The 26,381-nt window shown below is 41.9% G+C and overlaps 1 protein-coding gene across 6 annotated transcripts in view; it reads left to right on the top strand.

Annotated features, from left to right (window-relative positions):
• The window catches only part of Cep112 (centrosomal protein 112), a 387,025-nt gene that overhangs the window by 291,137 nt on the left and 69,507 nt on the right, over positions 1-26,381 (top strand). For all 6 annotated transcript variants that reach the window (XM_075990285.1, XM_075990287.1, XM_075990288.1 and 3 more), the window contains 2 exons: positions 6,300-6,362; positions 12,332-12,481. In XM_075990285.1, coding sequence (XP_075846400.1) covers positions 6,300-6,362; positions 12,332-12,481 — 213 coding nt within the window. The remainder of the gene's footprint in view (positions 1-6,299; positions 6,363-12,331; positions 12,482-26,381) is intronic.

Here is a 26,381-nt window from a genome sequence, read left to right as displayed (position 1 = left end):
TACAGTTAGTACTATCCTGAGAATAAAAATATTCAAAATACGTTTTAAAGCTAGTTTGCATGGTAAATTAGCTTTTAATTTTCAACCATACTTACCAAGAGCATTTTAGACTTATTTCAGAGGGATTCAAAAATGTAGAAAGCTGTGAATTACATTCAGATAAATAGCAAAACCCTCAAAGAAATATAAATTAATTTTCTTGCTTTAGCTACTTTGTCTCCAATGTATTGACTCTTCTCTTTTTAGCTATTCGTAAGTTCTAAATGTGTTTGTATAGTACAAACCAGTTTTGCTTTAAGTTTAACATTGGTAATTTCAGTGAGCCCTGATATTTCCCTGGATCCTGAGACTGGCGTTCTGCTCCCTTTCTTGTCTAGATGACTGCTCATGCCTTTTCTCATCCCTCACGTCTCCCAGTGGTCTTCTCTACCATTCTCATGTCCAGCCAGTGCATCCTTCCTCCTGTTTCATGGAGAAAACAGAAGCAATAAGAAGCTCTTTCTGGGGATCATTTGCCTATCTCCTCCCAGGATCTGAGTTATTCTTTGGTATCCTCACAAGCTCCCACAAGCTTGGTGTCATAATTCCTTTATAGTTCCAGAGTGTGGAAGTCCAAGACCAAGGTTAACCCAGAGCTCCTTTCTGGTGAAACCTCTCTGACTTGTACAGCTGTTTGCTCTCTGCATCCTTACCTGCCCTTTATCCTGGGGAGATGGAGAGGAGGGAGAGAGGAGAAGGGGAGGTATGAGATCTGTTCTCCCCTGTAATGACCCTGCCCTGTGGACTCATTTCACCTTCATACCTTTTAAAGGCTCTGCCTCCAACTGTAATCACTTTTTGGAATTGGAACTTCAGCATGTAAATAATTTGTTGGAACACAGTTCACTCCATAACACTTCCCCTTTGTCCAAAGACAGATCTCCAGAAAACCTGTGGCGTCATCTGTACGATTTTCTTCTCTAATGCTAGTGTCATTCCATCTGTCTGCAGACACACGACTCCCCTCATCTTACAGAAAATAAATCAGCACTCTCCTTACCTACAACCATCTAGTACCCCTCCCCCATTTCTCTTCTTTGTAAAATAAAATCCCGAACCAACTATTTAGATTCTATGCCAGTGTCTCCTCCTCCTTTCTCTTGAATTCCTTCGGATCCTGCTTTCGTCCCTTGCATTATACCAAAATTTTCTTTTCCAGGTCAGCAGTGACCACCATGATTCCAGTTCCAGGTGAACATTTCTCCGTCCTCACTAGACATGACCTCCTGCAGTATTTGACACCAAACCTAGACCTGTCCTCCTTCCCCAACTTGGTGTCATGATTCCTGTTCTGGTTGCTTATCTTCCTGGCCTTTTCTTCTATTTGCTTTTCTCCTCATTGTCTAGCCTCTGGACATCTGCAGTCCCAGAGCAGAATATACGTAGGCCTGTTTATTTTTTAAATTTACTCAGTGTATTACAAGCTCACGTAACAGCATGATTTTATACACTAGGTACACATTGGGAAGTTCTTGCTTCATATTTTTAACCTACACATCTCCTACAAACTCTAGACTCAAAACTCAAAAAAAAATGTTCACCTCAACCATGGATGAGCTTAATGTCTCCGATACTTCTCATTTGATCTTCCTCGTAAAACCTGTTCCATCCATGGCTTTTCCCATATCAATGATGACTTCATTTTCTAGTTACTTAGGACAAAAAAAAAGTTTGTTTCTTTAATTTTGTATGCATGAATGCATGTTAGTACATATGACTATGGTTTGCATGTACAGGTCAGAGGTCAACTTTGGGTGTCAGTCCTTACCTTCATCCTGTCTGAGACAGTCTCATCTTGTTGGCCACAATGTACAAGAAGCTAATTGGCCTATGGACTTTCAGATTCACCTGTATCCCTTGCCATTTTTCTGCAGGGGTGCCCAGATTTTAACTATCACACCAGATTTATATGGGGTCTGGGGAGCTGAACTCGTGTCCTCACACTTATTCATCCAGTGTCTTCCCCACTGACTCACTTCTCCAGCCCCTGAAGTCATGCTTGCCCCATCTCTCTATGTGGAATGATGTATCCACTGGTCCTTCCTTCAGGTCTTTCCCGAAGCCTCCTGTGTCTCATCACCCCTTTGCCAACCTGTATTATTTGCAGCTGCAGTCTAAGTGGCTTCTTTGTTTGATTCTTGCCCTGAATAAAATCTTGAGTGATCTTATTACTACTTAAAACAAATTACATTTTCTCTTATTCAGGAAATACTTCAGTAATTTCCCATGTTATTCATATTAAAAAACAAATTCCTTACGCTCACCCGCAGTGCCTCAGAGCTCAGCTCAATGATTGCTAACTGCTTTGGTTACTAGTCCCCTGCACTGCCCCTTGTGCCCTGCGCTCCATCTCACTCAGGGCCTTGCACTTGGGGCTGCCCATAGCTTCCTAGGAAGTCTTCGAGAACGTGTGCGGTTTTTCTTTACTTACAAACCTCCCTCTATCTTCATCCCCCTCCTCTTTTCCCTACTTTATCTTTTTTATTGACAATGATGCCATCTAAAACATCACTTTTAAAAAGTATATTTTTCACGCTCAAGCAGAAGCGTACAGAGGTAAAGAGATATTCTTCTGTGTTTTGTGCAATTCTGTAGCCTTAGACTTGATGGATGAGTTAGATATTTATCAGTAAAGGAGTTTGCCTAGCTTGTTGGGGCCCGCTAGCCACAGGTTCTGCAAAGAAACTGCATCTGAGATGGCCTTTCCTGGCTGACCAGCATCTCTGAAAAGGAAATTAGTCTTTAGGACACTGCAGTTAAGTTTTGGGTTCTCTAGTGGGTAAATATTTTTAAAGCACTTAAACAGTGCCTGGCACATAGTAAGAGCTCTGTAAGTGTTTATTTTAAAAGCAACAAATACTTCATCAAGCATTTTGTGATAAGTAACATTAGCAGAATGGGAACCAAAACCAATAAACCTCAAGAGGTTCAAAGTGGCCTAATTCAGTAATGGAGAATTGCTGTATTCGTCACAGACCTGGGACAGAGTCTGACAACTTCCTAAACTAATAGCAGTAGTCACATGCCCTTGCTAAACTTTAAGAAACAAAATCAGACTGTGGACTTCGTGGGCTCAGAGATGCAGAGATCTGTGGAATAAACTATATAGAATTGTTTTGAACTTGAGTCCAGGAAACACGTGATTTTGAAAGGATTGCTTCAAAAGTAGGTCGCAGGCGATCACACAGGAGAAGGCTGGGTGCTGTGTGTCCATCTGTTGATTGAACAAACACTTCTTATCAAGTACTTTGTTAGGGGTCAGACCAGCTTTCCAGGATCTCACGAGTATCACTTCAGACACAGTGCTGGGATGGAGAAGAGCCTGGCCCGGGCTGCTTCCTCATCTCATGGTGAAATCTAAATAAAGAAATCATTTGCTGACCTTAAACTTACAATTTTTCTCCACTCCCTGAGGAAGTTCTATCAGCGGGTAAGAAATAAAAGATTGGTGATACAGTCTAGTAGTACAAGATGCACAAAGCCCTTGGGTTGTTTTGTGGGTTGGTTTGTTCTTAATGTAAGATTGTTTTCATTTTTCGAGAAGTGCATGCATGTATATAATGTGTTGCAATCCAGCTTTCCTTTCATTTCCTTCCCTGCAATGCTTCCTTGCTTTCTCCTTGCCACTAATCCCTCCCAATTTCATGTATTCTCTTAGTGGTACCAATATGTGCATGGATTTAGGGTTGTCACTAGGGCATGGCTAGCCATTCAAGGTCCTCATCCCCAAAGAAAACCGATTTTCCCCCTCTCTCAGCCATCAGTTGCCAATAGATTCTCATCTAGGGTTGGGACTCCCTGATACCTCCCCTCTCCTTGCTGGGATTCTGTCTGGCTTGATCCTGTGCGGATCTTGTGTGTACAAGCAAGATACTAGGAGCTCAACTGCCAAGTTGTATCCAGAAAACAGTTTTACTATAGTTATCCACCTCTTCTGACCTTTACAGTCTTCCTGCGCCCTCCCTCTAAATGATCCCTGGACCTTGGAGAGGGGACATGGCATGGATGTCACACTTCAAATTCCTGGGTTTGATCCCCAGCACTGCAAGAAGTAAAAAGAAAAGGACATGGACTGTGACTTACAGTTTTGACTGAATGTTAAAATAGCTACAGGGTTTGGGATGTGTGTGTGTGTTTGTTGTGGTGGTGATGGTGGTAACTAGAATGAAATCGGAACTTTGGAATGCAACTCAGGCATATGCATTTTTGTACAATAATTCTTTCAAAAAAACAGGAAAGGGAAACAGCAGAACACGTAACAGTCAACAAAATTTTAGAGTTTGAGAAAGGGCTGAACCAAAAATGGTCTTGGCATACCAAAAGTACAAACAGCCTTCAGGAAAAAGAAGGCTTGGAGAATACCTTTAAAAGCAGTAGTATTTGTCCTGCTGTCCAAGTTGGGGAAAGATTCAGGAACTGCAGGGGTTCTGAGCAGGGATAGGGCGACAACTGGAAAATGGATTCCGATTTGAATAAGGAAGTAACATGTCTCAGAGCTGATGGGCTGGCTAATCACATGACCAGTCCCACTCCCACCCCTGGGACTCTCTAAAGAGATAGAATGAGAAATTGCACTTGGGTGCAATTAGGATAAAATAAAGGTGGCTTGTCTGTCCTCAGTGTGCAGGTGCTTATCAAAGGGCTTCCAGATCTGGAATACAAGTGCATTATTAGAGGATACGCTCTGTGCAAATGTCTAGGAAGGAAGTCCAGTGGGAGCAGGACTCAGGGGAGACCAGGCTCCTGTGTCATAACCTAATGGGGAAATCTATCCAACCGGAAGTCCGCACATATTCAACCTGCTTTCAGTAAACTGTAGAGGTTCGAGGAAAAAAGACACCAAAGATCAGCAGATGTGTGGAAAGTTTCTAAAAAGAAAGACAAGAACCAAAATACTCACTAGTGTATATAAAACCCTTTAATGGAGAGACACTTAGATAGTGCTTGACGGACGGGTATGCGGCTACATCTTCAGACGCTAAACAACCTCAGGAGAATTCATAGTGTCCTGTGTGCATGTGGATGCTGTGCACACTTGCAGAAGAGTAAGGAGTCCTCTGTTCCTCTGTTCTACTGCTGTTGTTGTTGCTGCTGCTGCTACTGGTGGTGGTGGCGGCTATGGTGTGTGTGTGTGTGTGTGTGTGTGTGTGTGTGTGTGTGTGTGTGTGTGTGTGTGTGTGTGTTGGGGGCAGGTGTGAATCTCAGCTCCATCATTTTCTAATCTATATGTCCTGGGCAGGTTACCAAATCTCTTTGTGCCTCTGTTTCCTCACTTGTAAAATGGAAGTTCATAATGATGCTGTTTTATAGAACAAGAAAGAACCCTTAGAAATTCTATCTATACCAGCAGTTGTCTCGAATCCCATAGAACATCTTAAAGTAAAAGTTGAAGAAACTCTAGGAGAAATCAAAAGACAGAGATATTGAAAAAGAAACCGTGAAAAAAGATGATAAAATAGAGAGAGGCAGGCAGATGGACAAGCAGACAAGAGTAGTGTCTGAGAAATGAAGGGTCTGTGTGGTTGACAGGGAAAGGACCCTTGTAGGGCTTGTCATTGGAACCTTTCTGAGCAGGGAGAGAGTGAAGATCCCAAGCACTCCCAGAGGGCAGAAAGAGGGTCACATCCAAAGGACTAAGAAATGAGTGGCAGAAGGATAATCACGTTCTAAGCAATGTGGACTTATTCTGGGAAAGCTACCCTAGTTTCAGGACAGAAAACTGTTTGATTTAGATATATTTGTCACTTCAAAAGATTGTTCTTGTGTGTTCAGCCAAGTAGGGGCTCAACTCTGCTTAGTGGTCTGAACTTCTCACATCTGCCTTTGTCTGAGAGAGCACCTGTTTCTCTTTTTAAACCAAGGTGAAAGAGTATTCAATTTGCCACCTTCCTTCCCTTCCTCCTCCTCCAGTTCCCTGTCCCATTTGTCTTCCTTTCCCTTCCTGTTTCTTCCCTCTCCCCCTACTTTACCTTTGAGCCGTCACACTTGCTATGTCTATTTCTGTCTCTCCTTTTCCCTTTTTCTTTCTATCCGCAGAAATCTTGTGTTTGTCTAATAATTGGCAGGAGAGATCTCTTTTTTTTCTTGCTTCTTCAGTGATGAATAATTGGCGTCAGATCAAAGACAAACCCTGTGGTTTTCTGGCTGCCCAGAAGGGCGGTGCAGCTGGCAGGCATCCCAGCTGCCTGGTGATAGGCATGTGGAAGAGATACCAAGCTCACAGGTCACTGTGTGTGTGTTCGTGTACGTGTGTTTTGCAGGCCAACAGCAGGCTGAAGCAGATCGAGAAGGAATACACTCAGAAGCTTGCCAAATCTTCCCAGGTAAGCATGGGCCAAAGACACAAAACAAAGAGCAGAAATGAGACCAACACAGCAAAGCCTTTGTACTTCAGAGTTAAATCAAATTCTTGTCAGTTTTTCATGAATTCGTATCATATTTTGATGAATTGATAAATAAATTAAAAATGTTTTTAATATTTCCATCTTACTAAAATCAGGAACAATTGTGCATATTGAGCCATTTGAACCAACACACACAGACCTTCATGTTCACACACACACATACACACAGAGGAAGATGTTGTAAAACCAGCTGGCACAGTTGAACAAGCCCAGGCCGAAAGACATTTCACAAGGCAGGGGCACACACCTACATCTGTGATGTAAGCAGCCTGATAACATCTGTACTTTTTTTTCTTTTCAATATTCTAACTCATTGCACCCATGAGCTAGTTGACTGATTGAAAATGACAGGCCATTCTAGGTTAAATAGTCAGCTCAAGTGTTGGCTCCTTCTGGAGGGTGGGAAAGAACCTCTGCACCCACCACTTGATGATGGTCAACACTGCGGGTTTACTATAAAGAAGGCTAACAGTTAAATGCCACCTCTGCTAGGATGTTGCTTGTAGAACCTCTGTTTCATGAGCTGTTTTTTCTCCCAATGGCTTCAGTTAGGGAGCACCAAACCTCTGGAGTTCTGTAAGTTCTGTTAGAAAAATCAAGCATCATTTACGTTCATTTTGTAGGTGGATAACTAGGCCATTTAATTCTATAGTTTTCATGTCTAATGATTTTAAATTGGCTTTCTTATCATTGCCTGTATACAATGGCATGCAAACTGAAATCCATGGTCCATTTTATGAATTGCCTGATAATAGGAGCAACAAAACAAATGGTAATACCCAACGTTTCTGGGCACAAGCCTGGTGATTTCATTCAGTTTTCCTCACCGGCTCCATTTTTCCAGTTGAGAAAATGAGAGTTAAGGGCCAGGAATGTAGCTCAGCAGTAGAGGGCAGAAATCTGAGATCAGAGAGATGAGATCATAGGAGTTAGCAAGTGACTAAGCCTGGAACTGACTTCAAAGTGGCAATCTTGACCTTTGACATACCAGCCTGGCCCAATGCTTTCTCTTCCTCATACAGCAAAACTTTGAATGTAGTTATCAGGAAATGTCAATTCTGTAATTATTTCTAAAATGGGCATGTTATATAATTCTCATGTCATTAAGAAAACCAGAAGTCTTTGTTTAATTGAATAGTCATATGTGTTTATGAGAGAGATAACCATGACTTGGTTACCATTATCCCAGCACTTCAGGGAGAGATGTTCTTGTTAATCTACTGAACAATGCTTATAACCACGGAAAGGAATCTTAACACTCCCAAACTGAAGTTGAAACAGAAACAGGAAAAACCACAGCTCGGAATAGCGCTCCTTCTGCTTTATTTGGAGTGGGGGCTACAGACAGTGAGATGGAATCTAACTAACGAAACTGCTTGGCTGACAAGACTGGAAACAGGAGCTTACGTTTACCTACAGGGATGTGTGAAGAAGCCTGATTAGGTGACATTAAAGCAAATTAAATGGTAGCATATAAGAAAGCCCAAGCTTGGAGTCCACAGAGTTGGAATACCAACCAGTCCTACCACGTGTGTGACCTGGAGCAAGTTTACCTGCCGCCTTTGGAACTCAGTTTCCGCAGGAGTCAAATGGGAGATCAGTGCTATCGTCTTAAGACAGTTTTACGGAGTAAGTAAAACCAATGTCCAAAGCACACAGTGCTTCGTATTACTAAAACATTTACTACCTGTTAGCAACCTTAGGTGTATGAACAGTGCACTAGGAAAATGAAGAAGAGAGCCAAGGAAAAGGTCTAGAAGAAAGATTAAATCTTTTCATCATACACTGTGCTTTGCGGTGCTCAAGAACTGATGAAATTTTGCCACAAAATTTGGAAATGTACAAGCTTACTATTTCTCTCCAAGACATGAAGGAGAAGGACGTGGGAAAGCACCAGAAGCTATCGTGCACTGTAATCGTTTTGTAGACGAAAGAGCAATACTGTGCCAGAAAAATACATAGATGTCAACCGGAAGATAGCCTTATGCTGATAGTAGTCTCCGTACCCACCTCTGACGCGCTGAGTATTTATAGCCATGAACTGGCGTTTGAGAACACCAGTCTACAGTGCTAGTCACTGCTGAGAAACAGATTATTTTTAAATGAACATTTAAAAGAAAAAAACAAAACATGGGCCGTTTGTGCTTCCAGATGCCAGTTTTCTGGAATCGCTAATGCACATCTCATCAAGCTGGTGAGAGTGCCGGAAGCCAAGTTGCTTCACTGTGTTTATCAGGATTAAAAATCTTCCTCTCAAGAACAGTGCTAGTGTGAACAGATGAGGGATGGGTCCATTGACACTCAGGAGAGCAGCAACTTAAATTGGGAAAATATTTGACATCTTTCTTTCCCATGAGGGAAATTAGTTACTTGATCTTTAAGATCATATCAAGCTTTGGACCTAGTAGGCCATGTGCACTTAACCCCAGGCACACTCAGAGACTGTGCCGCTTTTGAGCCTACACAGCCTTCCCCACAACAGCCAGGGAGGCAGCAGCTCCACGCATGCTATTTCTCTCAGTCACAAAGGCATTCCTTTTGTCTGAATATTAGATATTCACCTGGCCTTCTCAGTTTTAGCATAGTTTCTAAACTCAGGTCACTTCCCTACTCTTCATTTTCCAAATCAGAGCAGTTTGCAGAGATGGCCCTGGCTGCAGAGGACCAGCTGCCAGACGGACCCACCCCCTGCCAAGCAGCCCCTGCCACTACCCTGGCTAGCTCCCCTTCATGTGCAGACCAATGACTGTGAAGTATGTCACATGCCCCCATTTTGTCCAGGGGCCATGCTGAGGGGAGCAAAGGGCTCTACCTTCCTGTATTTTGTAAGGAACCCCAGTGCCTTCCTGTCCTTTCTAGGTAGGGTTTTTGTTGACTGTTGAACTTAGAGGAAGAATTTTAGAAAAGTCTCGAGCTGTACCCACAATCTTAAAAAACAATAGAAATAAAAGGTGAAAATTTACCTCTATTTTAAATTCTGAAAGACTTCAAATAAGATCCTAATATCTACACAAAGTTTCATTGCTTAACAATCATTAGTAACCATTATTGCTTTCATGAATCAGACTGCTCATAGCAACCTCCCCAATAACCCCTGTTGTTTGTCAGAGTGTTAATTTTTCATATCTACATGAAAATGTCCTAATCTGCTCCTCACCATGAAATAAATACATGGTAAGCATTTAGTGACATTTTACTTCATATTCTTTGATTATGATTCTCTCCAAACTGGAGCTTCCCAATTATGATTGTATGTAACAGAGTCTTGTTTTTCAGAAATTTTTTACTATTACTTATGGAAAGGGTAGACTATGTTGTCTTATTTTTCCCAGTGGTGATTATTTATTTACCATGATACTACACTACTTAATTTACCATTATAATTCATTACTTAAATACTTGCTGAGAGCTGTTGATATCTGCACTGAGCTAAGGCAGAAGGTTTGTCTTCTTGTACTCCAAAGTCTACAGTGAATAGACTTAAAGATCCATGCTGTGTTCCTAATCCAAACCTTGTTTTCTAGCCTGGTATTCTGGTGACTTTCTAGTCTGGAATATTTGGAATATTAAATCTTTTTTTAGGTGACACAGTGCCATCCTGCCTCCTAATCAACATACTCTCCAGCCACGGTGCTTCACTGATGTCACCTTTATACATCTAACATAGCTTTCCAAATAGAATCTCATGTTTTCCCATAGAAGTCTCATCATCTCTCGCCCTAAAGACTATAAAAGCAAGTGTACCTTCCTTGAACATCATTTATTGTTCCAAAACCTACACTCGTTTCTTTTTGTACGCCTTGTTCAGAATCTTCTAAACATGAGGAATATCCTGATCTTGAGCCCTTAAAACCATTTAAAATACCTCTGAATATTTTTATCTTAAATCCTAGCTATACTAATCTCAATCTTACGTTTTTTTTCCTGATGCAAGGTCTCACGTAGCCCAAGTTAGTCCCAAACTCACCATGTAGTTGAAGCTGACCTGAACTCCTGATGCCCCGTTTCTACCCAATACTGATTTGCTCACTTCTAGTGTTTTTAAGAGAAAAACAAATACCTTGTGCTTTCAAAGTAGATTCCATGACTGTGGTAGATCACCAAATCTACACGTGATAAAATCGCAGAGGACTAAACATATACTCTGGAGTTAAACTCCCACATCTATGAAGCTCTGGCTTACTCAGCTTGAGACACTGAAATATTAAGCTGTGTTTATTGTTTGGCCCATGTTCCTATAAAATATCAATCTTCAATTTCATGGTAGGTTGAGGAAATCTGGCTTTCTTATCCCTAGCCCTTGTGCTTCTGTGCTTCTTCACTGTGAGAATTTAACCTTTACTGCTTATGGATGAAAGTGCTATGGGCAGTAATTGAACGAATGTAACATTTGTTGCATGGAAGCAACATTTAATCAAAATTCTTAAAATAGATGAACAGTATTCTATTCTCAGTAAGTGAATTCTTCCACTCACAGCAGAGGGTCCACTTAATATTCTCATACTGCCCTTATGAATTTCTTCATTTCAAAATAATCTTAACATGTGATTAAATTTTAACCTTTGTTACAGCAAATTTGCATGCTGAGCGTAAACACTCCATATTTATCACAACAATGCTCTGTTTATGTCCATTGTGACAACTAATATTTCTATAGCACTTGACTTTTATGGCCTCCATATAGTTTCTATTGCTTTGTTGATGCTGTGCTCCTGTTTGTGGGAAACTGAGATCAAGAAAGACTGCTAAGCCCAATGTTTCTCACCGACTGCATCCCGCTCCAAGAGCAGAGCTGTCTTGTAAGCACTGATACTGTTTCACATTGTGGACACTAGTACTGTTTCTTTTATTAGACAAACAACCATTTCCTGCTTTCAAAAGCAATCCTCACTGTTGAGACTAAAAGGCAATGGCTGCATCCAAAGCAAAGAAAGAGCAGCACTCTCAGTGGGCCCATTGCACTCCTCATCAGATGTTAATTTGAGAAGGTGGCGGGAACCCTGCCCTGGAGGGAACTAACTCCTGAGTGTGGAGAGAGCTACAGGAGTCCCTAGGAAAGGGACTGAGCCAGAATAAACTTTCATGAGTATGTGCGCTTAGGAAGCCTATTTAGAAGTGTGAACTTTAATACCAAAATTTTGTTAAAAACCAACATGAAATTGGCTCGTTAGAAGATGAAACTGACTGTGGACTTCAACAATGTAAAATGCTTGACCTCTTTGTCTGTTTCTTCATTGTAAAGAGGGGGTAATAATCATACTTACCTCACAGTAGCGAACAATATAAAAACTTCAAATCTCAACAAAGTACATAACATTAGTGATACCCAAGACTTACTGTGTGGAATTGATTGTAAAGAGTGAGCACGACCACGAAGAATAAAGGTGCTGGTGGTGGTAGTGGTGGCGGTGGCAGTGGTGGTGGGAGTGGGGGGTGGGGTGGTTCTGGTGGCGGTAGTGTTGGTGGGTAGGTGGTGGGTGGTGGCGGGTTTGGCGGGAGTGTGGTTGGTGGTAGTGGTACAAATCTTACAAAAGTCAGACCAGCCTTGCTCACTCTTAAGAAGTTTATTTCTCAGTAAAATAGTCTGACGCTTTTCATTTTTTGAGCTCACAGATGTTCTTTCTTCTGATGAGTAAATACTGTGGAATGTTAGAGTGAAATGCCTTCCAAATATATTTGGTTGAGCAGTTGTCCACCATTCATAGTTTTATTGTAGTCTTTCATTACGTGGAATTTCATGCATTATCCTGAGTGATATGTTAATTGAAAATGTTCAGTTTGTGAAATAGAGTTTTGCCAAATTCATTCTTTTGTTAAGCATAAATACATATAAAATAGATGCCTCTCGCTGGAGAATTTGAAGTTACAGCATGCTGTTTTCATTTTAGATCATAGCAGAACTTCAGACAACCATTTCCTCTCTGAAAGAGGAGAGCAGTCGGCAGCAGCTCGCTGCAGAAAGGCGGCTCCAGGATGTTGTACAAAAGTTTGAAGATGAGAAGCAGCAGCTGATTAGAGATAATGACCAAGCAATCAAGGTAATCTAAAGACTGCAGTAACCAGTGGTACCAGCTGCTCTAATGTAATTAAAAGGAGGCTGAAGTCGCAGCAGTGGGCAGATGAACGCAGGTATCTGGCTTGCTCACACAGCCCTCAGTAATTCCATTCACTGGCCTCTCTGCCTTTGATGTGTCCAGTGACTCAGGCTGACTTCCCTCCAAGAGCTCGCATGCCAGCATAAAGAGTCATTTTTGGCAACCCCTCCCCATTCATATTGAACAAATATTTGAAAAATACCTCGTCCTTTCTCTTGAGAACTACTTTGGAATTGTCTCTTGAAATTAGACTGAGTGTTTCAGCCCAGGACTGCTGCCTAGCACATTCAGAAGTCAGCTTCCAATTTACATTCTGGTCTTTGCCCACATCCTTTCATTATGTATTCGCATAATGAGCAATAGCGTTTGTTCCAGGCACGGAATGCCAGCCATCTGATGTGCTTTGACATAGCACAGGGTCGATTGTTGCTGCTGAGAACTTTGGTTGTTTCTAAATGGCTTCAGAGAACCATTCACACCCTAATAGCAACAGAAAACTCCCTGAACCTGATCCTCTAGGTGAGAGGCAGTTAGATCTCAAAGCAGCTCTTTCCTTGGCTTCATAGTAGCAGATGCTATTGTGTCTGCACCACGCTGTGCTTCATCTGTGAGGAGCAGCACCAGGAAACCTTTATAAATAAAGCTGAAAGAGAACAAAATCGTTTTAAAGAATGCCTAGCAAAAGGTTATTTTTCAGTGACTTTGCTATAACAATACTTAAAGCATGTAGAGTAATCATACAAAGCAAAGAAAAATAAGTGATATATATATGTATGTACATATGTGTGTGTGTGTGTGTGTGTGTGTGTGTGTGTGTGTGTGTATGTACCTAGATGGTATTGAATAAAATAAAAGGCTTTAAGAGATAAAAACCCTTTGAGACCAGCACAACCAACCTCCTCACTTCACAGGTGAGGACTTGGGGTTTGGTTAATGATGTTTGCCTATTTATTTCTATTTGTGAAATTTTACCTCCATAGGTTATAAGACAAAAACAACAACAAAACTCTTTCTTTTTCATGTTCTGGTCACTTAAAACTCTCTTTCAAGCCCTTTTACTTTTCATATGTCCCCTTTTCACTTACAGTTGGTGCTGCCGGCCTGTTAACTGTTTCCGTTGCATGAACTGAGCTGTGGAATTTGTTTAAACTGTTTCAGTTACATAAAAGTTTCGTTTTAAGTAGATATCTCTTCCACTTATGTCCAAGTAACCAAGCGGTCGGTAATTTCCAATTTGCAAATAAAGTGGATTCCATTGCGTAAGCAGGGGAAGACATGAGTTAGGTTACCCCTGGCATTGTTTTTAAAGGATTAAAATTACCTTGAAAGAATTGTAATTAGCACAGTTACCTATTTTAAAATATTTATTCTTATAGTTTTAAACCATTTGTATGATAAAAGGGAAAGGCCCTTAAATCATAACTCCAGACCCACCCCAAATCACAGACAGAATTTAAGTGATGAGATTTGGTATGTACATAACACATGCATAAACCGTGTGGACTGGGGCTAGCATGATGGCTCCGCAGTTAAGAGCACTGACTGCTCTCCCACAGCACCCACATGGTGGCTCACAGCCATCAGTAACTCCAGTTCCAAGGGATCCAACACCCTCACACAGACATACACGCAGGCAAAACACCAATGCACATAAAAATAAATATTTTTTTAAAAGTATATAGCCTATTTTTCCTGATAGTAACAAATTAAAGTCATAATACAGCTAAAAAGCCAAGTATAGTACCACATATCTGTAGTCTCAGCCCTTGGCTGAAGCAGAGGGATCATGAGGTCAGCCTGAACTTTATAGCAAAATCCGGTGGGGGGGGGGGAAGCTTATTAATTAAAAAGTGGAAATGCAGTAATAGTTGAGATAAAATTTAGTTTGGGTTCTGTTACTTACTGCATAGAGTGAGTAGCTTTTTTTTTCTATCGAAGTTGCTAAAATAATTGATTTGTTACCATTCATTTTCTTGGCTTTTTTCCCTAGCTACCCCCCCCCACATACACACATAGGAATAATAAGTGATAGTCATTCAATCGGCACAGTGTTCTGAGTTCTCTAACAAATATTTTAATTAATGTTCTATCACAATCCTTAGCCCTAACAAATTTTTTGTCTGCCACATGATCTTTTATCATCTGTAACTTTTTGGAAATAAATCACATGAAACTACTAAATTAGCAAATGTCTTGACATCTGTACACGAAACCCAAATTATTTCCAGTTCATCTATTCATGTACTAGTCAAGTCTTTAAAAATAAAGGAGAGGTACATCCAAAGATAGCCCTGCGTTCTCTTGAAAGGGAAATGGCCCTTTAATTTTCCATTGACCTCAACCCCAGCTCCACACCCAGCACTTAACTCTCTTGGTCATAGACGTTTCCTGGAGAGTTTTCTCTCCCTAACTGTGCTTCTGGCTCTCAGGAAGCCCTCCTGTCCCTCGGGGAGGAGGCAGGCACCTGTGGCACCAGTAGGAATCTGGTGCATTGTGGCGCTCTTCCTCGCCCTCACTTCCGGAGGCGTTTCTCCCGACTCACTGTCTCGCTATTCATCACAAGCCCCTGCTTCTGAATGGGATTTTGGCGCACAGGGTGGAAGAATTCCTTTCAGTTTATCTCATCTGAGCTTGCTGGGTAGATGAGGGTAAGCGCTGGGTCCGTGGTGAGCACTGTGGCAGCTCTAGAGGGCTTCCCCAGCTCACCCCAGTCATCCAGCATCGAGAGCCCTTGCGGCTGTCCAGCCTTCTTCTCTGCCTCCTCCTCACTTGCCTCCACCCTACACCCCGCCTCAATTTCCCCAGCAGTTAAGGGAATCATTCTGAGAAAAGGATTTCCTGAACAGAGTGGTGGGGAGACAAAGCTGAGATTGGACAAGCAGTCCAAGCCCAGACTGCCTGGCTACTGTTGTGCAAGGTTCAAGCCACAGTCTGTCTTCCTTGAGGGACTAAGCTATTCCTTGTTAGGCCTCCTCCCTTTCTCCGTGTCAGGTGTCCTCACAGGGCATCTCTGAAGATGAATGAAATAACCAAATGTCCATTGGAGATCCTTGCTCCACCCTTCATCTGCCTAAATGACAGAACAAATCTAAGAGTTTACATTCTAATTCCGCTGAGGGGTCTACACATCCAGATGCAGATACATGGACATGTGTAGACAATTAGAGAGAGGCAGAGTCACCATGAAGCTCAATTTTCTGGAACCAAATACATCTGTCCAAAGAAATAGTCAACACTGGTGTATAAACAGCCAGGATGCTAATTGTGAAACCTGCTTCACCCTCCCCCCGCCCCGCTTTCCGATTGATGAGCTGCGATCTCTCAAACTGAAGACTGACTGACATTAGAGATCATTAGTGAACCCAGTGCCTGTGCCCTCTGAGCTAACTACGGGTTTCCCTGGGCGCTAAAGCCATGCTGCAGAGAACACGTGAGGGAGAAACCGTCTACAGAATCCACGAAGGCACCCGTGTGCACATAGTAATATGGGAAAATACGTTGGCTAATAATTCACCAATGCCCATCCCTGTTTAAAAATTACTCAGGAGGCCTGCTTAGTCTTTGACCCAATTCTAGAATTCACCCAATACGACTAAAGTGTCATACTTTGCTTTAGTCATGAAATGCTTGGCCACAGATTGAATTCTGTTCTGTGCCAGGTACCTGTGACACCAGCATTCTCTGTCTCCTCCCCATCTCTCACCATAGGAAGTGAGCTGAAACCCTGTCAGAGAAAGCTGTGTGTGCACATTGAAGATGTTCACAAGATACTTTGCTAGGGAAATAAATACAAGAGAAGAATGCAATTACATATCAGAGTTCGACTTGTAGATGTCTCTGAGAAGTGGATTGGTGATGAAGTCATTTTCTTTTACGTGTATGGGTGGTTTCCATATGCATGTCTGTATGTAGCACATGCCTGTAGGTACCCACACAGGCCAGAAGAGGACAACTGATCCCCTAGGAGTGTGTACATGTGGGTGCTGGGAATCAAACCTGGGTCCTCTGGAGAAACTAAGACTTTTAACCACTAAGCTATCTCTAGCCTGTGAATTTTCTTGATATATTTGAATTATAGCATCACTACTTAGGAGCAATAAAATCTTTATCATTTATTGCTTTATCTCATTTCTACATTTAAAGCTAAACTTGTAGAAAGGATTTTCCCTGGGGCAAAGAGATGGGTCAGTGGATAAAGGCCACCATGAAGATTCATGCCAAGTGCACACTCTTGCTTCTACATGTGCACCATAGTACATGCCTCCCAAAAATAAATGAATGAATATAATATTTTTAAATAAAATATATTTAAAATATTTTAAAAAGAAAGTTTATCTGAGATATCAGATGAGCACCCATATACACCTCGACTTGATGACTTAGAGCAGCAACTTTATTGTATGTTTGTAATTCTTGGAATGGAGAATTGGGCAGGGGGAGCTGAGTGGCTCTTTTGCATCCAGTGCATCATTGGGCTTCACTTAGGAGAAAGCTTAACTGAGCCTGGAATGTCTAAGATGGCTACAGAGCCTCCTTAATGAAGAGTAGCAGATGGGGGCTTCAAAAATGGGAGGAAGAGCCTGCGTTTTGCAAGAGGCTACACTAGGAGAGTGCAGAAACACTCCCGCCACATTCTGCTGGTCACCATGAATCAAGTCAAAAGAAGTAAATCCTATTTCCCGATGAGAAAGGCAGAGATTGTATGATCAAGGTAAATCTACTACAGTCATCTATAGGGAGTGAATGAAGCTTTGAATGAGTGTATATTGTTGACATGAGCACCGCCCATGTCACAGACCCCAATGCCTCAGACTCATGGGAATGGCAAGGGCTTCCCCTGGTCCCAGTGCAGATGTTAGCAGTGTGCACAGACAGCAGCAACTACTGCTTCCTCCTCCCAGTTGACTGCAGCCCAAGACTGTTCCCCCTGCAGAGCCCCCCTACCAAGACTGGCTAACCTGCCTCCTCTTCCAGCTGTATAATCAAGCCACCTGCTGGGTCATAAACTCTGTGTTTCCAGGCTGCTGATGCTCCTCCATCAAAGTGCACAGCCCACCCAACCCCAGCTCTTCAGTATGTCTGTCTGTCTCCTTTCACTACCCATCACAAGTCAGGGCAGTGCAGACACCGTTCAGGCAGCAGCCGTTCCTCAACTGTAGAATACTGAGAATGCTCCTGTCCCCACAATCCGTCCATGTTGTTCATGTCACAATAAAGTTTCACCTTTCCTGATTTATTCTTAGGCTAAATCTGTTCTGCAGCTCTGTAAATATGTAAGGTAATATATTCTCTTGACATCCTTTAGAATTGATTTTAAGATAAAAGTATTTCCAGTCATCCCAAATGTCACTAACCAGAAATAACTGTCACAGAACCAATGCGGTTATCATTTCAGATATCCTGTTACACATAAGGGAGGGATATACAACTGGAATCGTAGGCTGAATCCTATTTTAAATGCTTTTGTTTGTTTAGGAAAACATTTTTCTTTTATTCCACAAATTAGAAAGACAGGAGGAAAAATGAAGGGAGTATTGAACTGTGGAACAGAGTGGATTGATCTGGGGCTGGGAAGTGAGTGCAGCTGCACAGTTATCCTTCCTACTCCTGACCCTTCCCATGCTCCCTTGGCAAGTGGTGTTCGGTCATGGTTAGCTGCACCCATTGACTTAATTCTCGGGTTGTACAGATGCAGTCGTACACTGTGCCTTTTCCTCAGCATCTCCATCTCTACAACTTTGTTTTGATTTGGTGCTCAGTTGCCCAGGTGGTTCTCAATGGTTCTCTCTACTCAGAGCTTTTCCTGACTAAACTATCTACTGATGAAGCCTTGTATTCTCGATGTGACATAGGCAGTGTTCTTGCTCACCTTTTCTTCCAGTGGGTACCTGTCGCTCATGGAATGTTTGAGGGATTTGGGGAAGGGAGTGTTTGGTTGGTCTTGGTTTTGGTTTTTAGAGACAGGGTTTTTCTAAGTAGCCCTAGATGTCCTGGAACTCTCTCTCTGTAATTCAGGCTGGCCTCGAACTCAGAGATCCACCTGCCTCTGCCTCCTGAGTGCTGGGATTAAAGGCATGTGCCCATGCCAGTTTCATGTGACTTTAATGTTGCTATGAGGAAATCTGGGAGGACCCAGTGTTCCTCTATATAAATGACCAACTTTTATGAGGAATTGCTGAAGGAGACTTTCTCGTATAAGTTTGATAGATGAACAGAGGTATATACGGCTATTGCCCAGGTATCCGTCCCTAAGTGTTAGATTTGATCGCAGGTACTTTTAAAACACAGTGACCTCTGGGTACAGAAAATTGAGCTCTGGTGCTTTCTGTTTGTTCTGTAGTCTGAGGGAATGGGAAGAGAGAACAGGAGCAGGCTCAAGCATGCAGTACTGTTGAGCTGGCTTCTCTTCTTTGAGATTTAATTCAATAATATCTCTCAGGGTTTACATTAGCAAGCAAAGGGGCTGTATCCTTGAGCTCTTACTTATTCAGGCTCTTGACACCCATGAAATAAAAAAAAGGTTGCTTCCCTCAAATACAGCTGGGCTCACCTGGTCCCCTCTCATCCATCTTTCCCCCTTGAGTTTGTGTGGTTTTGTTGTGTGTTGGGGATTAAACTCTTGGACTTCCCACTCTAGGTTCATGCTATTCACTGGGCTAAAGCCCCAGCATTTAGGTTTTACTCACGCTCTTTGGTATTGGAAGGAAACTATCAGTGATCTGATTTTAAAATCCTGATTGATTTCTTTATAACATTAACAAATAAATTGTATTGGCCAGCAGCTGCCAAAATGAAGCTGCATAACAGTCTCCCGAATTCAGAGCTTTTTAATACCAAACTTTTGTTTTCATGCAGCATGTCTGTGGGTCAGTGATGGAGGGTTTGTGCACGTTAGCGATTTGACTCAGTCTTTCAATTGGATATGACCCACTCCACATGTCTGTACAATCTTTTTGGATTTGCAGCTGCCCGAGATGTCCTCTTCATGGTAGATCCTAGAGATATAAGAGAATGGCTGGAAATAGCTCTGCTGCATCTGCTCATTTGTGCCTGAAACACTGGTGCAGAGAAATTACATTTCCATTCTCAGAATCTGTGTGTTGTGGTTTTAATGTACAGAAACTGGACTCTAAGTGCTTATATTCCCATAGCAACACCTTCCCAGGTCCTCCAACTGATGCAGCCGTTTCTGGTCTCCCTCTCCCTTCCTTATGCTCACCACATGTAGGCCTCTTGTTCATGCTGTCCCTAACAGTCCCGGCCCTTCATGGGGACTTCCACACCTAGGAGTTTTCCATTATTTTCTGCTTGAGCCTACAGCCTCTATTTGTTTGTTTGCAATTTTGTTTTTCTGCCCTGAGCCTATCGCCTCTGTTTTCTTGTTTGTTTGCTTCTTGTCAGTTTATTTGACCAGAGTCATCTTAAGTAGCCTTCTGCCTCCGCCTTCTAAGCCCTGGGATTAAAGTAGCGTTCTGCCGTACCCTGTTTCAGCCCACATTCCTAGCCACCTTAAATGTCTCCACTCAGATAGTTCCTGGGCGGCTTCAAGCAGACATCTCATGAAACGAAATTGTCTCCTCTTGCTTTTCCCAAGCCCAAGCTGTCCTCCTTCTGTACTGGATATTGGAGTTAAATCACCATCGTCTATCTAGTTACTCAGGTGAGAGTCTTGGAAGCCCTCTTGAAGGTCTTCTTCTCTGATCTTATCTCTCATAAGTCAGTCCTTGGGACAACTCCTAAATGTCTCTAGACACACACTTCATCCCCTGTCACTGTTCCTACCCTTATTCAGAGCTGCATTCTCTCTGACCCCGCCTCATACAATGCCCATAGCTCTGCCCCTTACACGAGGATAAGCGACAGTTCTGGAACACAAATAATAGCATATTGTTAGTAGCTTAAAATCTGTCAGTAGCTTTCCATTTCCTACAGAAGAAATCTTAAATGAGACCCACTCACCTAAAACTGCATTTCTGGGATTGCCCGCACCCCACTTTCATTCCCCAAGCTCCAACTGCCTTCATATGAGCACAGCTTCCTCACTGTGTGTGCGTGCACCTCACTGTGTGTGCAGCAGCAATGGGAGATGGTCCCAGGCAACCATCCTGGTAGCGATTTCTTCCTTCCACATACATGAGGTTGGAAGAAAGAGGAAGCAACCAAATGCTTATTTATTAAATTTCAGGTCCTGAGACAGTACTCTTCATAATAACAGGAAGTGCACATCAAACCCATCTGCCACCTATTGAAGCCAGTCAGTTGTCTCAAGGATAGGCAGTTCTGCAAGACTGTGGGCAGAACTCTATTGTTCTGCAAGGATTGACAACCTGTGTTTATTCACACTCTAGTATCTGACAGGCACTTTCTTGAAAATAAATGAAGTGAGCCTGACATGTCAAGGATAACAACTGACTATATTGTTGCTAATAATAAAATTTGCCCTTTCAAGCAATAAGTTAGAATTTTGGAAAACTGGTATCACTGTTGTGAGCTTGACAGCTTGGCAATGCTTAAAGTTTTCTGATGAGATCGGTGACATTGCAAGTGGGAAGAACAGGGCAGGAAGAGAATGAAGCATCTCTAGTTGAAAGACTTCTATGACTCATTATACCATGTTCTTCAAACGATCAGTGCCTGATGTTACACAGCCCTTCATGAGCAAAAGATCCATTCAATGCACAAAAGAGACTGAGGGATTTTAATGTAGCTGCATACAAGGTTCACACACGACAGTTTCAGCTTCCACATTCCGGTTTGACATCAGAGGACATCTTTTCTCACCTTCCTCCGTGTGGGTTGGTGAGACTGAACTCATCAGGCCTGGTGGAGGACACCTTTTCCTACTGAGCAGTCTCGCTGGCCCTGGAGTGGTTCCTTTTTAAGAATAAAGAGGGATTTTAAAACCAAACCCTTTGAGGTATCCTGACTGGTATCCTGTTTCTCCTCACCTCATTGGCTGGTGAATTTCAGCATCTATGCCAAGCCACGATCTCCAGAACTGGGGAGCAAGCCATTGGGAGCAAACTAGTAAACAAGTTCCTGTTTCCAGGTCCCTCCCTTGAATTCCTGCTCTGATGTCTTGCAAAGACGGACTGTGGCCTGAAGGTTGTGTGCCGAGATGAACCCCTTCCTCCCAAAGTTGCCTTTTGTCATGGTCTTTATCACAGCAGTAGAAACCCTAACAAGGACAGTCAGGAAATGAACACTGAACAGTAAAAGGGAGGTCTTTCAGGTTCCGGAGGTTAACCAGAGACCAAGTGTCTATTACAGGAAAGGCAGTTAGATCATCTCAGAATTGGGTCAGAAGATGAACTTTGTAGTAAGGAGATGCAGGCTGGCCTGCTTTTCATCCCGCCTGGCTCCTGCATGGTTAGCTTTATACCCGACATAACAACACATAAATTGTATTCATTTAAACACTGCCTGGCCCATTAGTCCTAGCCTCTTATTGGCTAACTCTCATATTTTGATCAACCCATTTCTAATAATCTGTGTAGCACCACGAGGTGGTGGTTTACCGGGAAAGATTCAGCATGTCTGACCTGGTGGCTGGCTCCATAGCGTCTGCCTCACTTCCCTTCTTCCCAGCATTGTGTTCTGTTTACTCCACCTACCTAATTTTCTGTCCTATCAAAGGGCCAAGGCAGTTTCTTTATTTAACCAATGAAATTGACACAAAACAGACCCACCTACATCAGAACTTATTATTAGGTCTTCTGTCAAGTAGGAGTGGACATACTACAGAGTTTATGACTACACATGTTATGTGTGTACATGTAAGAAAATGACAAGATTTATATATGTGTGTGTATATCACACACATGTCTATGTAAGAATATGATCAGAATTATATTTGTGTATATATGTTTATTCACAATGGACACATAAGAATAGGATAGGAATTATATATGTATATGTAGTCACACACATATATGTAAAAATATGATAGAAATTATATATGTGTGTATATATTTACACATGGACATAAGAATAGGATAGGAATTATATATGTATATATTCACACACATGTATATGTAAGAATATGATAGGAAATATATATGTGTATAATATAGCTGCACACATGTATATATAAGAATATGACAGGGATTATTCAATAATTTTGGCTGTGAGGCTTAAATTTATATATTTTGGCAATAATTGTGTTTATTACATTGCCTTTGAACTATCTCTAATATAGTTCATAATTATTAAAGTTGCAAAAATTTCAAACACCAATACATTCTTAACTATTAAGAGAAATGATCCATATATTTTCTAGTTGTTGATTAACCACAAGCCATTATTTTTTGGACAATGCTGTAATAAAATTAGCCACACAGTCAGTCCAGGCTTATAGAGTACAGTGGACCAAGCCATGGATTCCGAGGAATCTGTTTCTCCTATTCTTGTAATTACCGTCCCTCACATCCTCATCCATTGGCTCAGCAAAGCCTAACTTACTCTCTGATTTAGTATATACAAAGCAGTGTTTAAAGGGCTCAAAAATATGTTCCATACAACTTGAAAGATTTTGTCCACTGAATAAAGAATCTTTTTCGCTGAGTTTTGAAATGAAGTACAAATTTACCAGAGGCTGGAACTGGAGGGGAGCAGAGTGAGCACTTGAGAGCCGCTCACCTCTCCTTGGCTCTTCTGTTGTCACTGCCTTCCCTCAGTCTGAAGCAAGGTCATAACAAACTGCCACAAGCTTGCTGAGCTTATCTTCCAGGAAAATGGCACTTAGGTTAGGATGCTGTGAATGCCTCCCTTTTGAGTGAGGAGGCAAGTCTTCTTGGGTGGGGTGGAAAACTCCCTTCTATTCTTAGCATTATTAATTCTAATTCAGGGGGACACAAAGAAAATGCCACTTTCTTTTTTTTCCCCTATTTTTTTTAGCAACACTGTCATTTTTAATTGATTTTATTGAGCTATATATTTTTCTCTGCTCCCCTTCCTTCTTCCGTCCTTCCTGTCAACCCTCTCCCATGATCCCAATGCTCCCAATTTACTCAAGAGATCTTGTCTTTTTCTACTCCCATGTAGATTAGATCCATGTAAGTCTCTCTTAGAGTCCCCATTATTGTCTAGGTTCTCTGGGATTGTGAATTGTAGGCTGTTTGGGGGGGGGGGGGTTGTTTGTTTGTTTTTGTTGTTGTTTGTTTGTTTGCTTTAGGTCTAAAAGCCATGTATGAATGAGTACATATGATGTTTACCTTTCTGGGTCACTCGATATGATATTTTCTAGATCCATCCATTTGCCCACAAATTTTAAGATGGCATTTTTTTTCTTTTTAGCACTGAATAGTACTCCATTGTGTAAATGTACCACATTTTCTTTATCCATTCTTCAGTTGAGGGGCATTTAGGTTGTTTATAGGTTCTGACTATTATAAATAATGCTGCTATGAATATAACTGAGCACATGTCCTTGTGGTATGATTGAGCATCCTTTGGGTATATATCCAAAAGTGGTATTGCTGGGTCTTTGGGTAGGTTGTTTTCTAATTTTCTGAGAAACCCATACCAATGCAAAGTATTCATGTCTATATCATATCCCCCTTTAAATGAAAACAAACATTTATAAACAATCATTTTTGGAATTTGGACATAGTTTTCTTCAAACTGCTTCATGCTGTTTGTTGGACAAAGTATTTTTAGGGTTCACAGGGACCTTTTGGCGGACCTTGTTCTATCAAGCCACATTAGCCTGGAAGGAATCCATAGGTTCTCATCTTGCCATATTGATTTCCAAAGTGGCTGTACCCATTTGCACTCCCACCAGCAATGCAGGAGTATTCTGTTTACCCCACATCCTCTCCAGCATAAGCTGTCATCCGTATTTTTGATCTTGGCCATACTGACAGGTGTAAGTTGTTTTGATTTGTATTTATCTGATGACTAAGGATGTTGAACATTTCTGTAAGTGTCTTTTAGCCATTTTAGATTCCTCTGTTGAGAGTTCTGTTTAGGTCTGTACCCCATTTTTTTATTGAGTTATTTCTCCTTTTGATGATCAATTTCTTGAGTTCTTTTTATGTTTTGAAGATCAGCCCTCTGTTCGATGTGGGGTTGGTGAAGATCTTTTCCCATTCTGTAGGCTGTCGTTTTGTCTTGTTGACTATGTCCTTTGCTTTACAGAAGCTTCCCAGTTTCAGGAGATCCCATTTGTTAATTGTTGCTCTCAGTATCTGTGCTATTGGAGTTATATTTAGGAAGTGGTCTTCTGTGCCAATGGAAAACGCCACTTCCTTCTTTGTTCTTAAGACATGCAGACAGGGAAGGCAAGAATTCAATAACGAGCAGGTCCCAAAGAAAGCCATTTGAGACTAGGCCAAGATTTCTTTCTGTGTCTCAATGCAACTAAAACCCCTCAAAAAGACTTGTAATTTCATCCTTTGGAAATTGGTTGATATAAGCTCTTAGTGGAGTGAGAACTGCCCAAGCTTATGAAATATTCCTTTCCCCTCTGAAGCCTTCTGGTAACACAACCAATTTCCAAATGGCCTACTGGCATCTGACCTCTCTTCGTGAACTCCAGCCAGTGGCCAAGGGAGAGAAGTGTCCTGCTTTAAAAGCCCTTTTCTGTGCCTGCAGCAACACTTTTTACATTTCTCCTTGGTAGGGAATCTCTGCTTGGACATTTGGCCTCCTGGTTAGAAACTTTCAATACTTGAGCTTCAAAGAAAGGACTTAGCTGTGGTGGTGCAGAGGTGTAGTAATGTTCACAGTATCCTACAGGACAATTCCTAATGGAATGAACTTCTGTGAGCCCGGAGGATAATGCTAACTAACAGTCAGGAGCTTGGCTTCCCAGGAGCATGAAGTTCTGTTCTGCATACATACAAGGTGCTGTTCTCTTAGACTCTGTCTAATGAGGCAAGATATATTTTCTAAGGTTCCTCACGTGTGACATCTACATTGAAAGTGGTCTTCTGGGGATGGAAAGGTTCATGGGGAAGTGAGCCCATAAAGACAAATTATGTTAAAAATACCAAAAGACATACTTCTTGAAAGATGAGTTCTTTTACCATATCTGTTATATTACCACAAACCCTTCCCAGCTCACTGCCGTAAGTTAGACCTGAGACTCCAGTGACATCACTAGTCACTAGAGCCTTGGTTTGCAGGGAAGAGGCACTCACTTGTCCAGCAGAATCTTGACACTTCCACAGCAACATACATGGTAAATTCTTGTTCCTGAAACACTTACAGAAAAGAGTGAATTAAATCATGGGCCCTGTGTCCTGCTCTGCATTCCTGAAGTCTAGAAAGCCACAGATTCTTCTCAAAAGGTTGTGGTTAGCATGTTTACCGATAGATCTGCCTGATACTGATGGCATTTATAATCTCTACTTGTGCTCTCTCTTAGAGATATTTATGCATTTTGCTGTTCACTTTTGTTTCTATTTGAGGATTGTGTATTGTCCCAGTCTCCTCCTGTGGAAAATCACCCTATCTCCTCCCTAGAATCTGCAGAGTCTGGTTTCTACCCCAGGATCTGTGTGAGGGGCTGACTCAGTATCACAGTGCTCCAAAAATGCCATGGAGGAGAGGAACACAGTTCACATGGGCTGCTCCCTCTGAGGCCTCAGAGAAGAGGCAACACCTAAGTCTTAAGACACAGAGCTCATAGATATATGAATGATTTTTTTCAGACCATCCAGGGCCACCTACCAAGGGGGTGTCACCACCCATGGTGAGATGAACCTTCCCACATCAATAGCTAATTTAAAAAGTACCACAGTGTGCCTGCAGGCAGTCTGATGGAGGCATTTTCTCAGTTGAGGTTTCTCTTCCCAGATGACTCTGGCCTGGGTCAGGGTAACACAGGACCTAACTAGGA

Source organism: Microtus pennsylvanicus, chromosome 11 (assembly GCF_037038515.1).
Source record: "Microtus pennsylvanicus isolate mMicPen1 chromosome 11, mMicPen1.hap1, whole genome shotgun sequence".
Lineage (NCBI taxonomy): Eukaryota > Metazoa > Chordata > Mammalia > Rodentia > Cricetidae > Microtus > Microtus pennsylvanicus.
The sequence above is the reverse complement of the archived record's forward strand: the minus strand, read 5'-3'. Positions and strand labels throughout refer to the sequence as shown.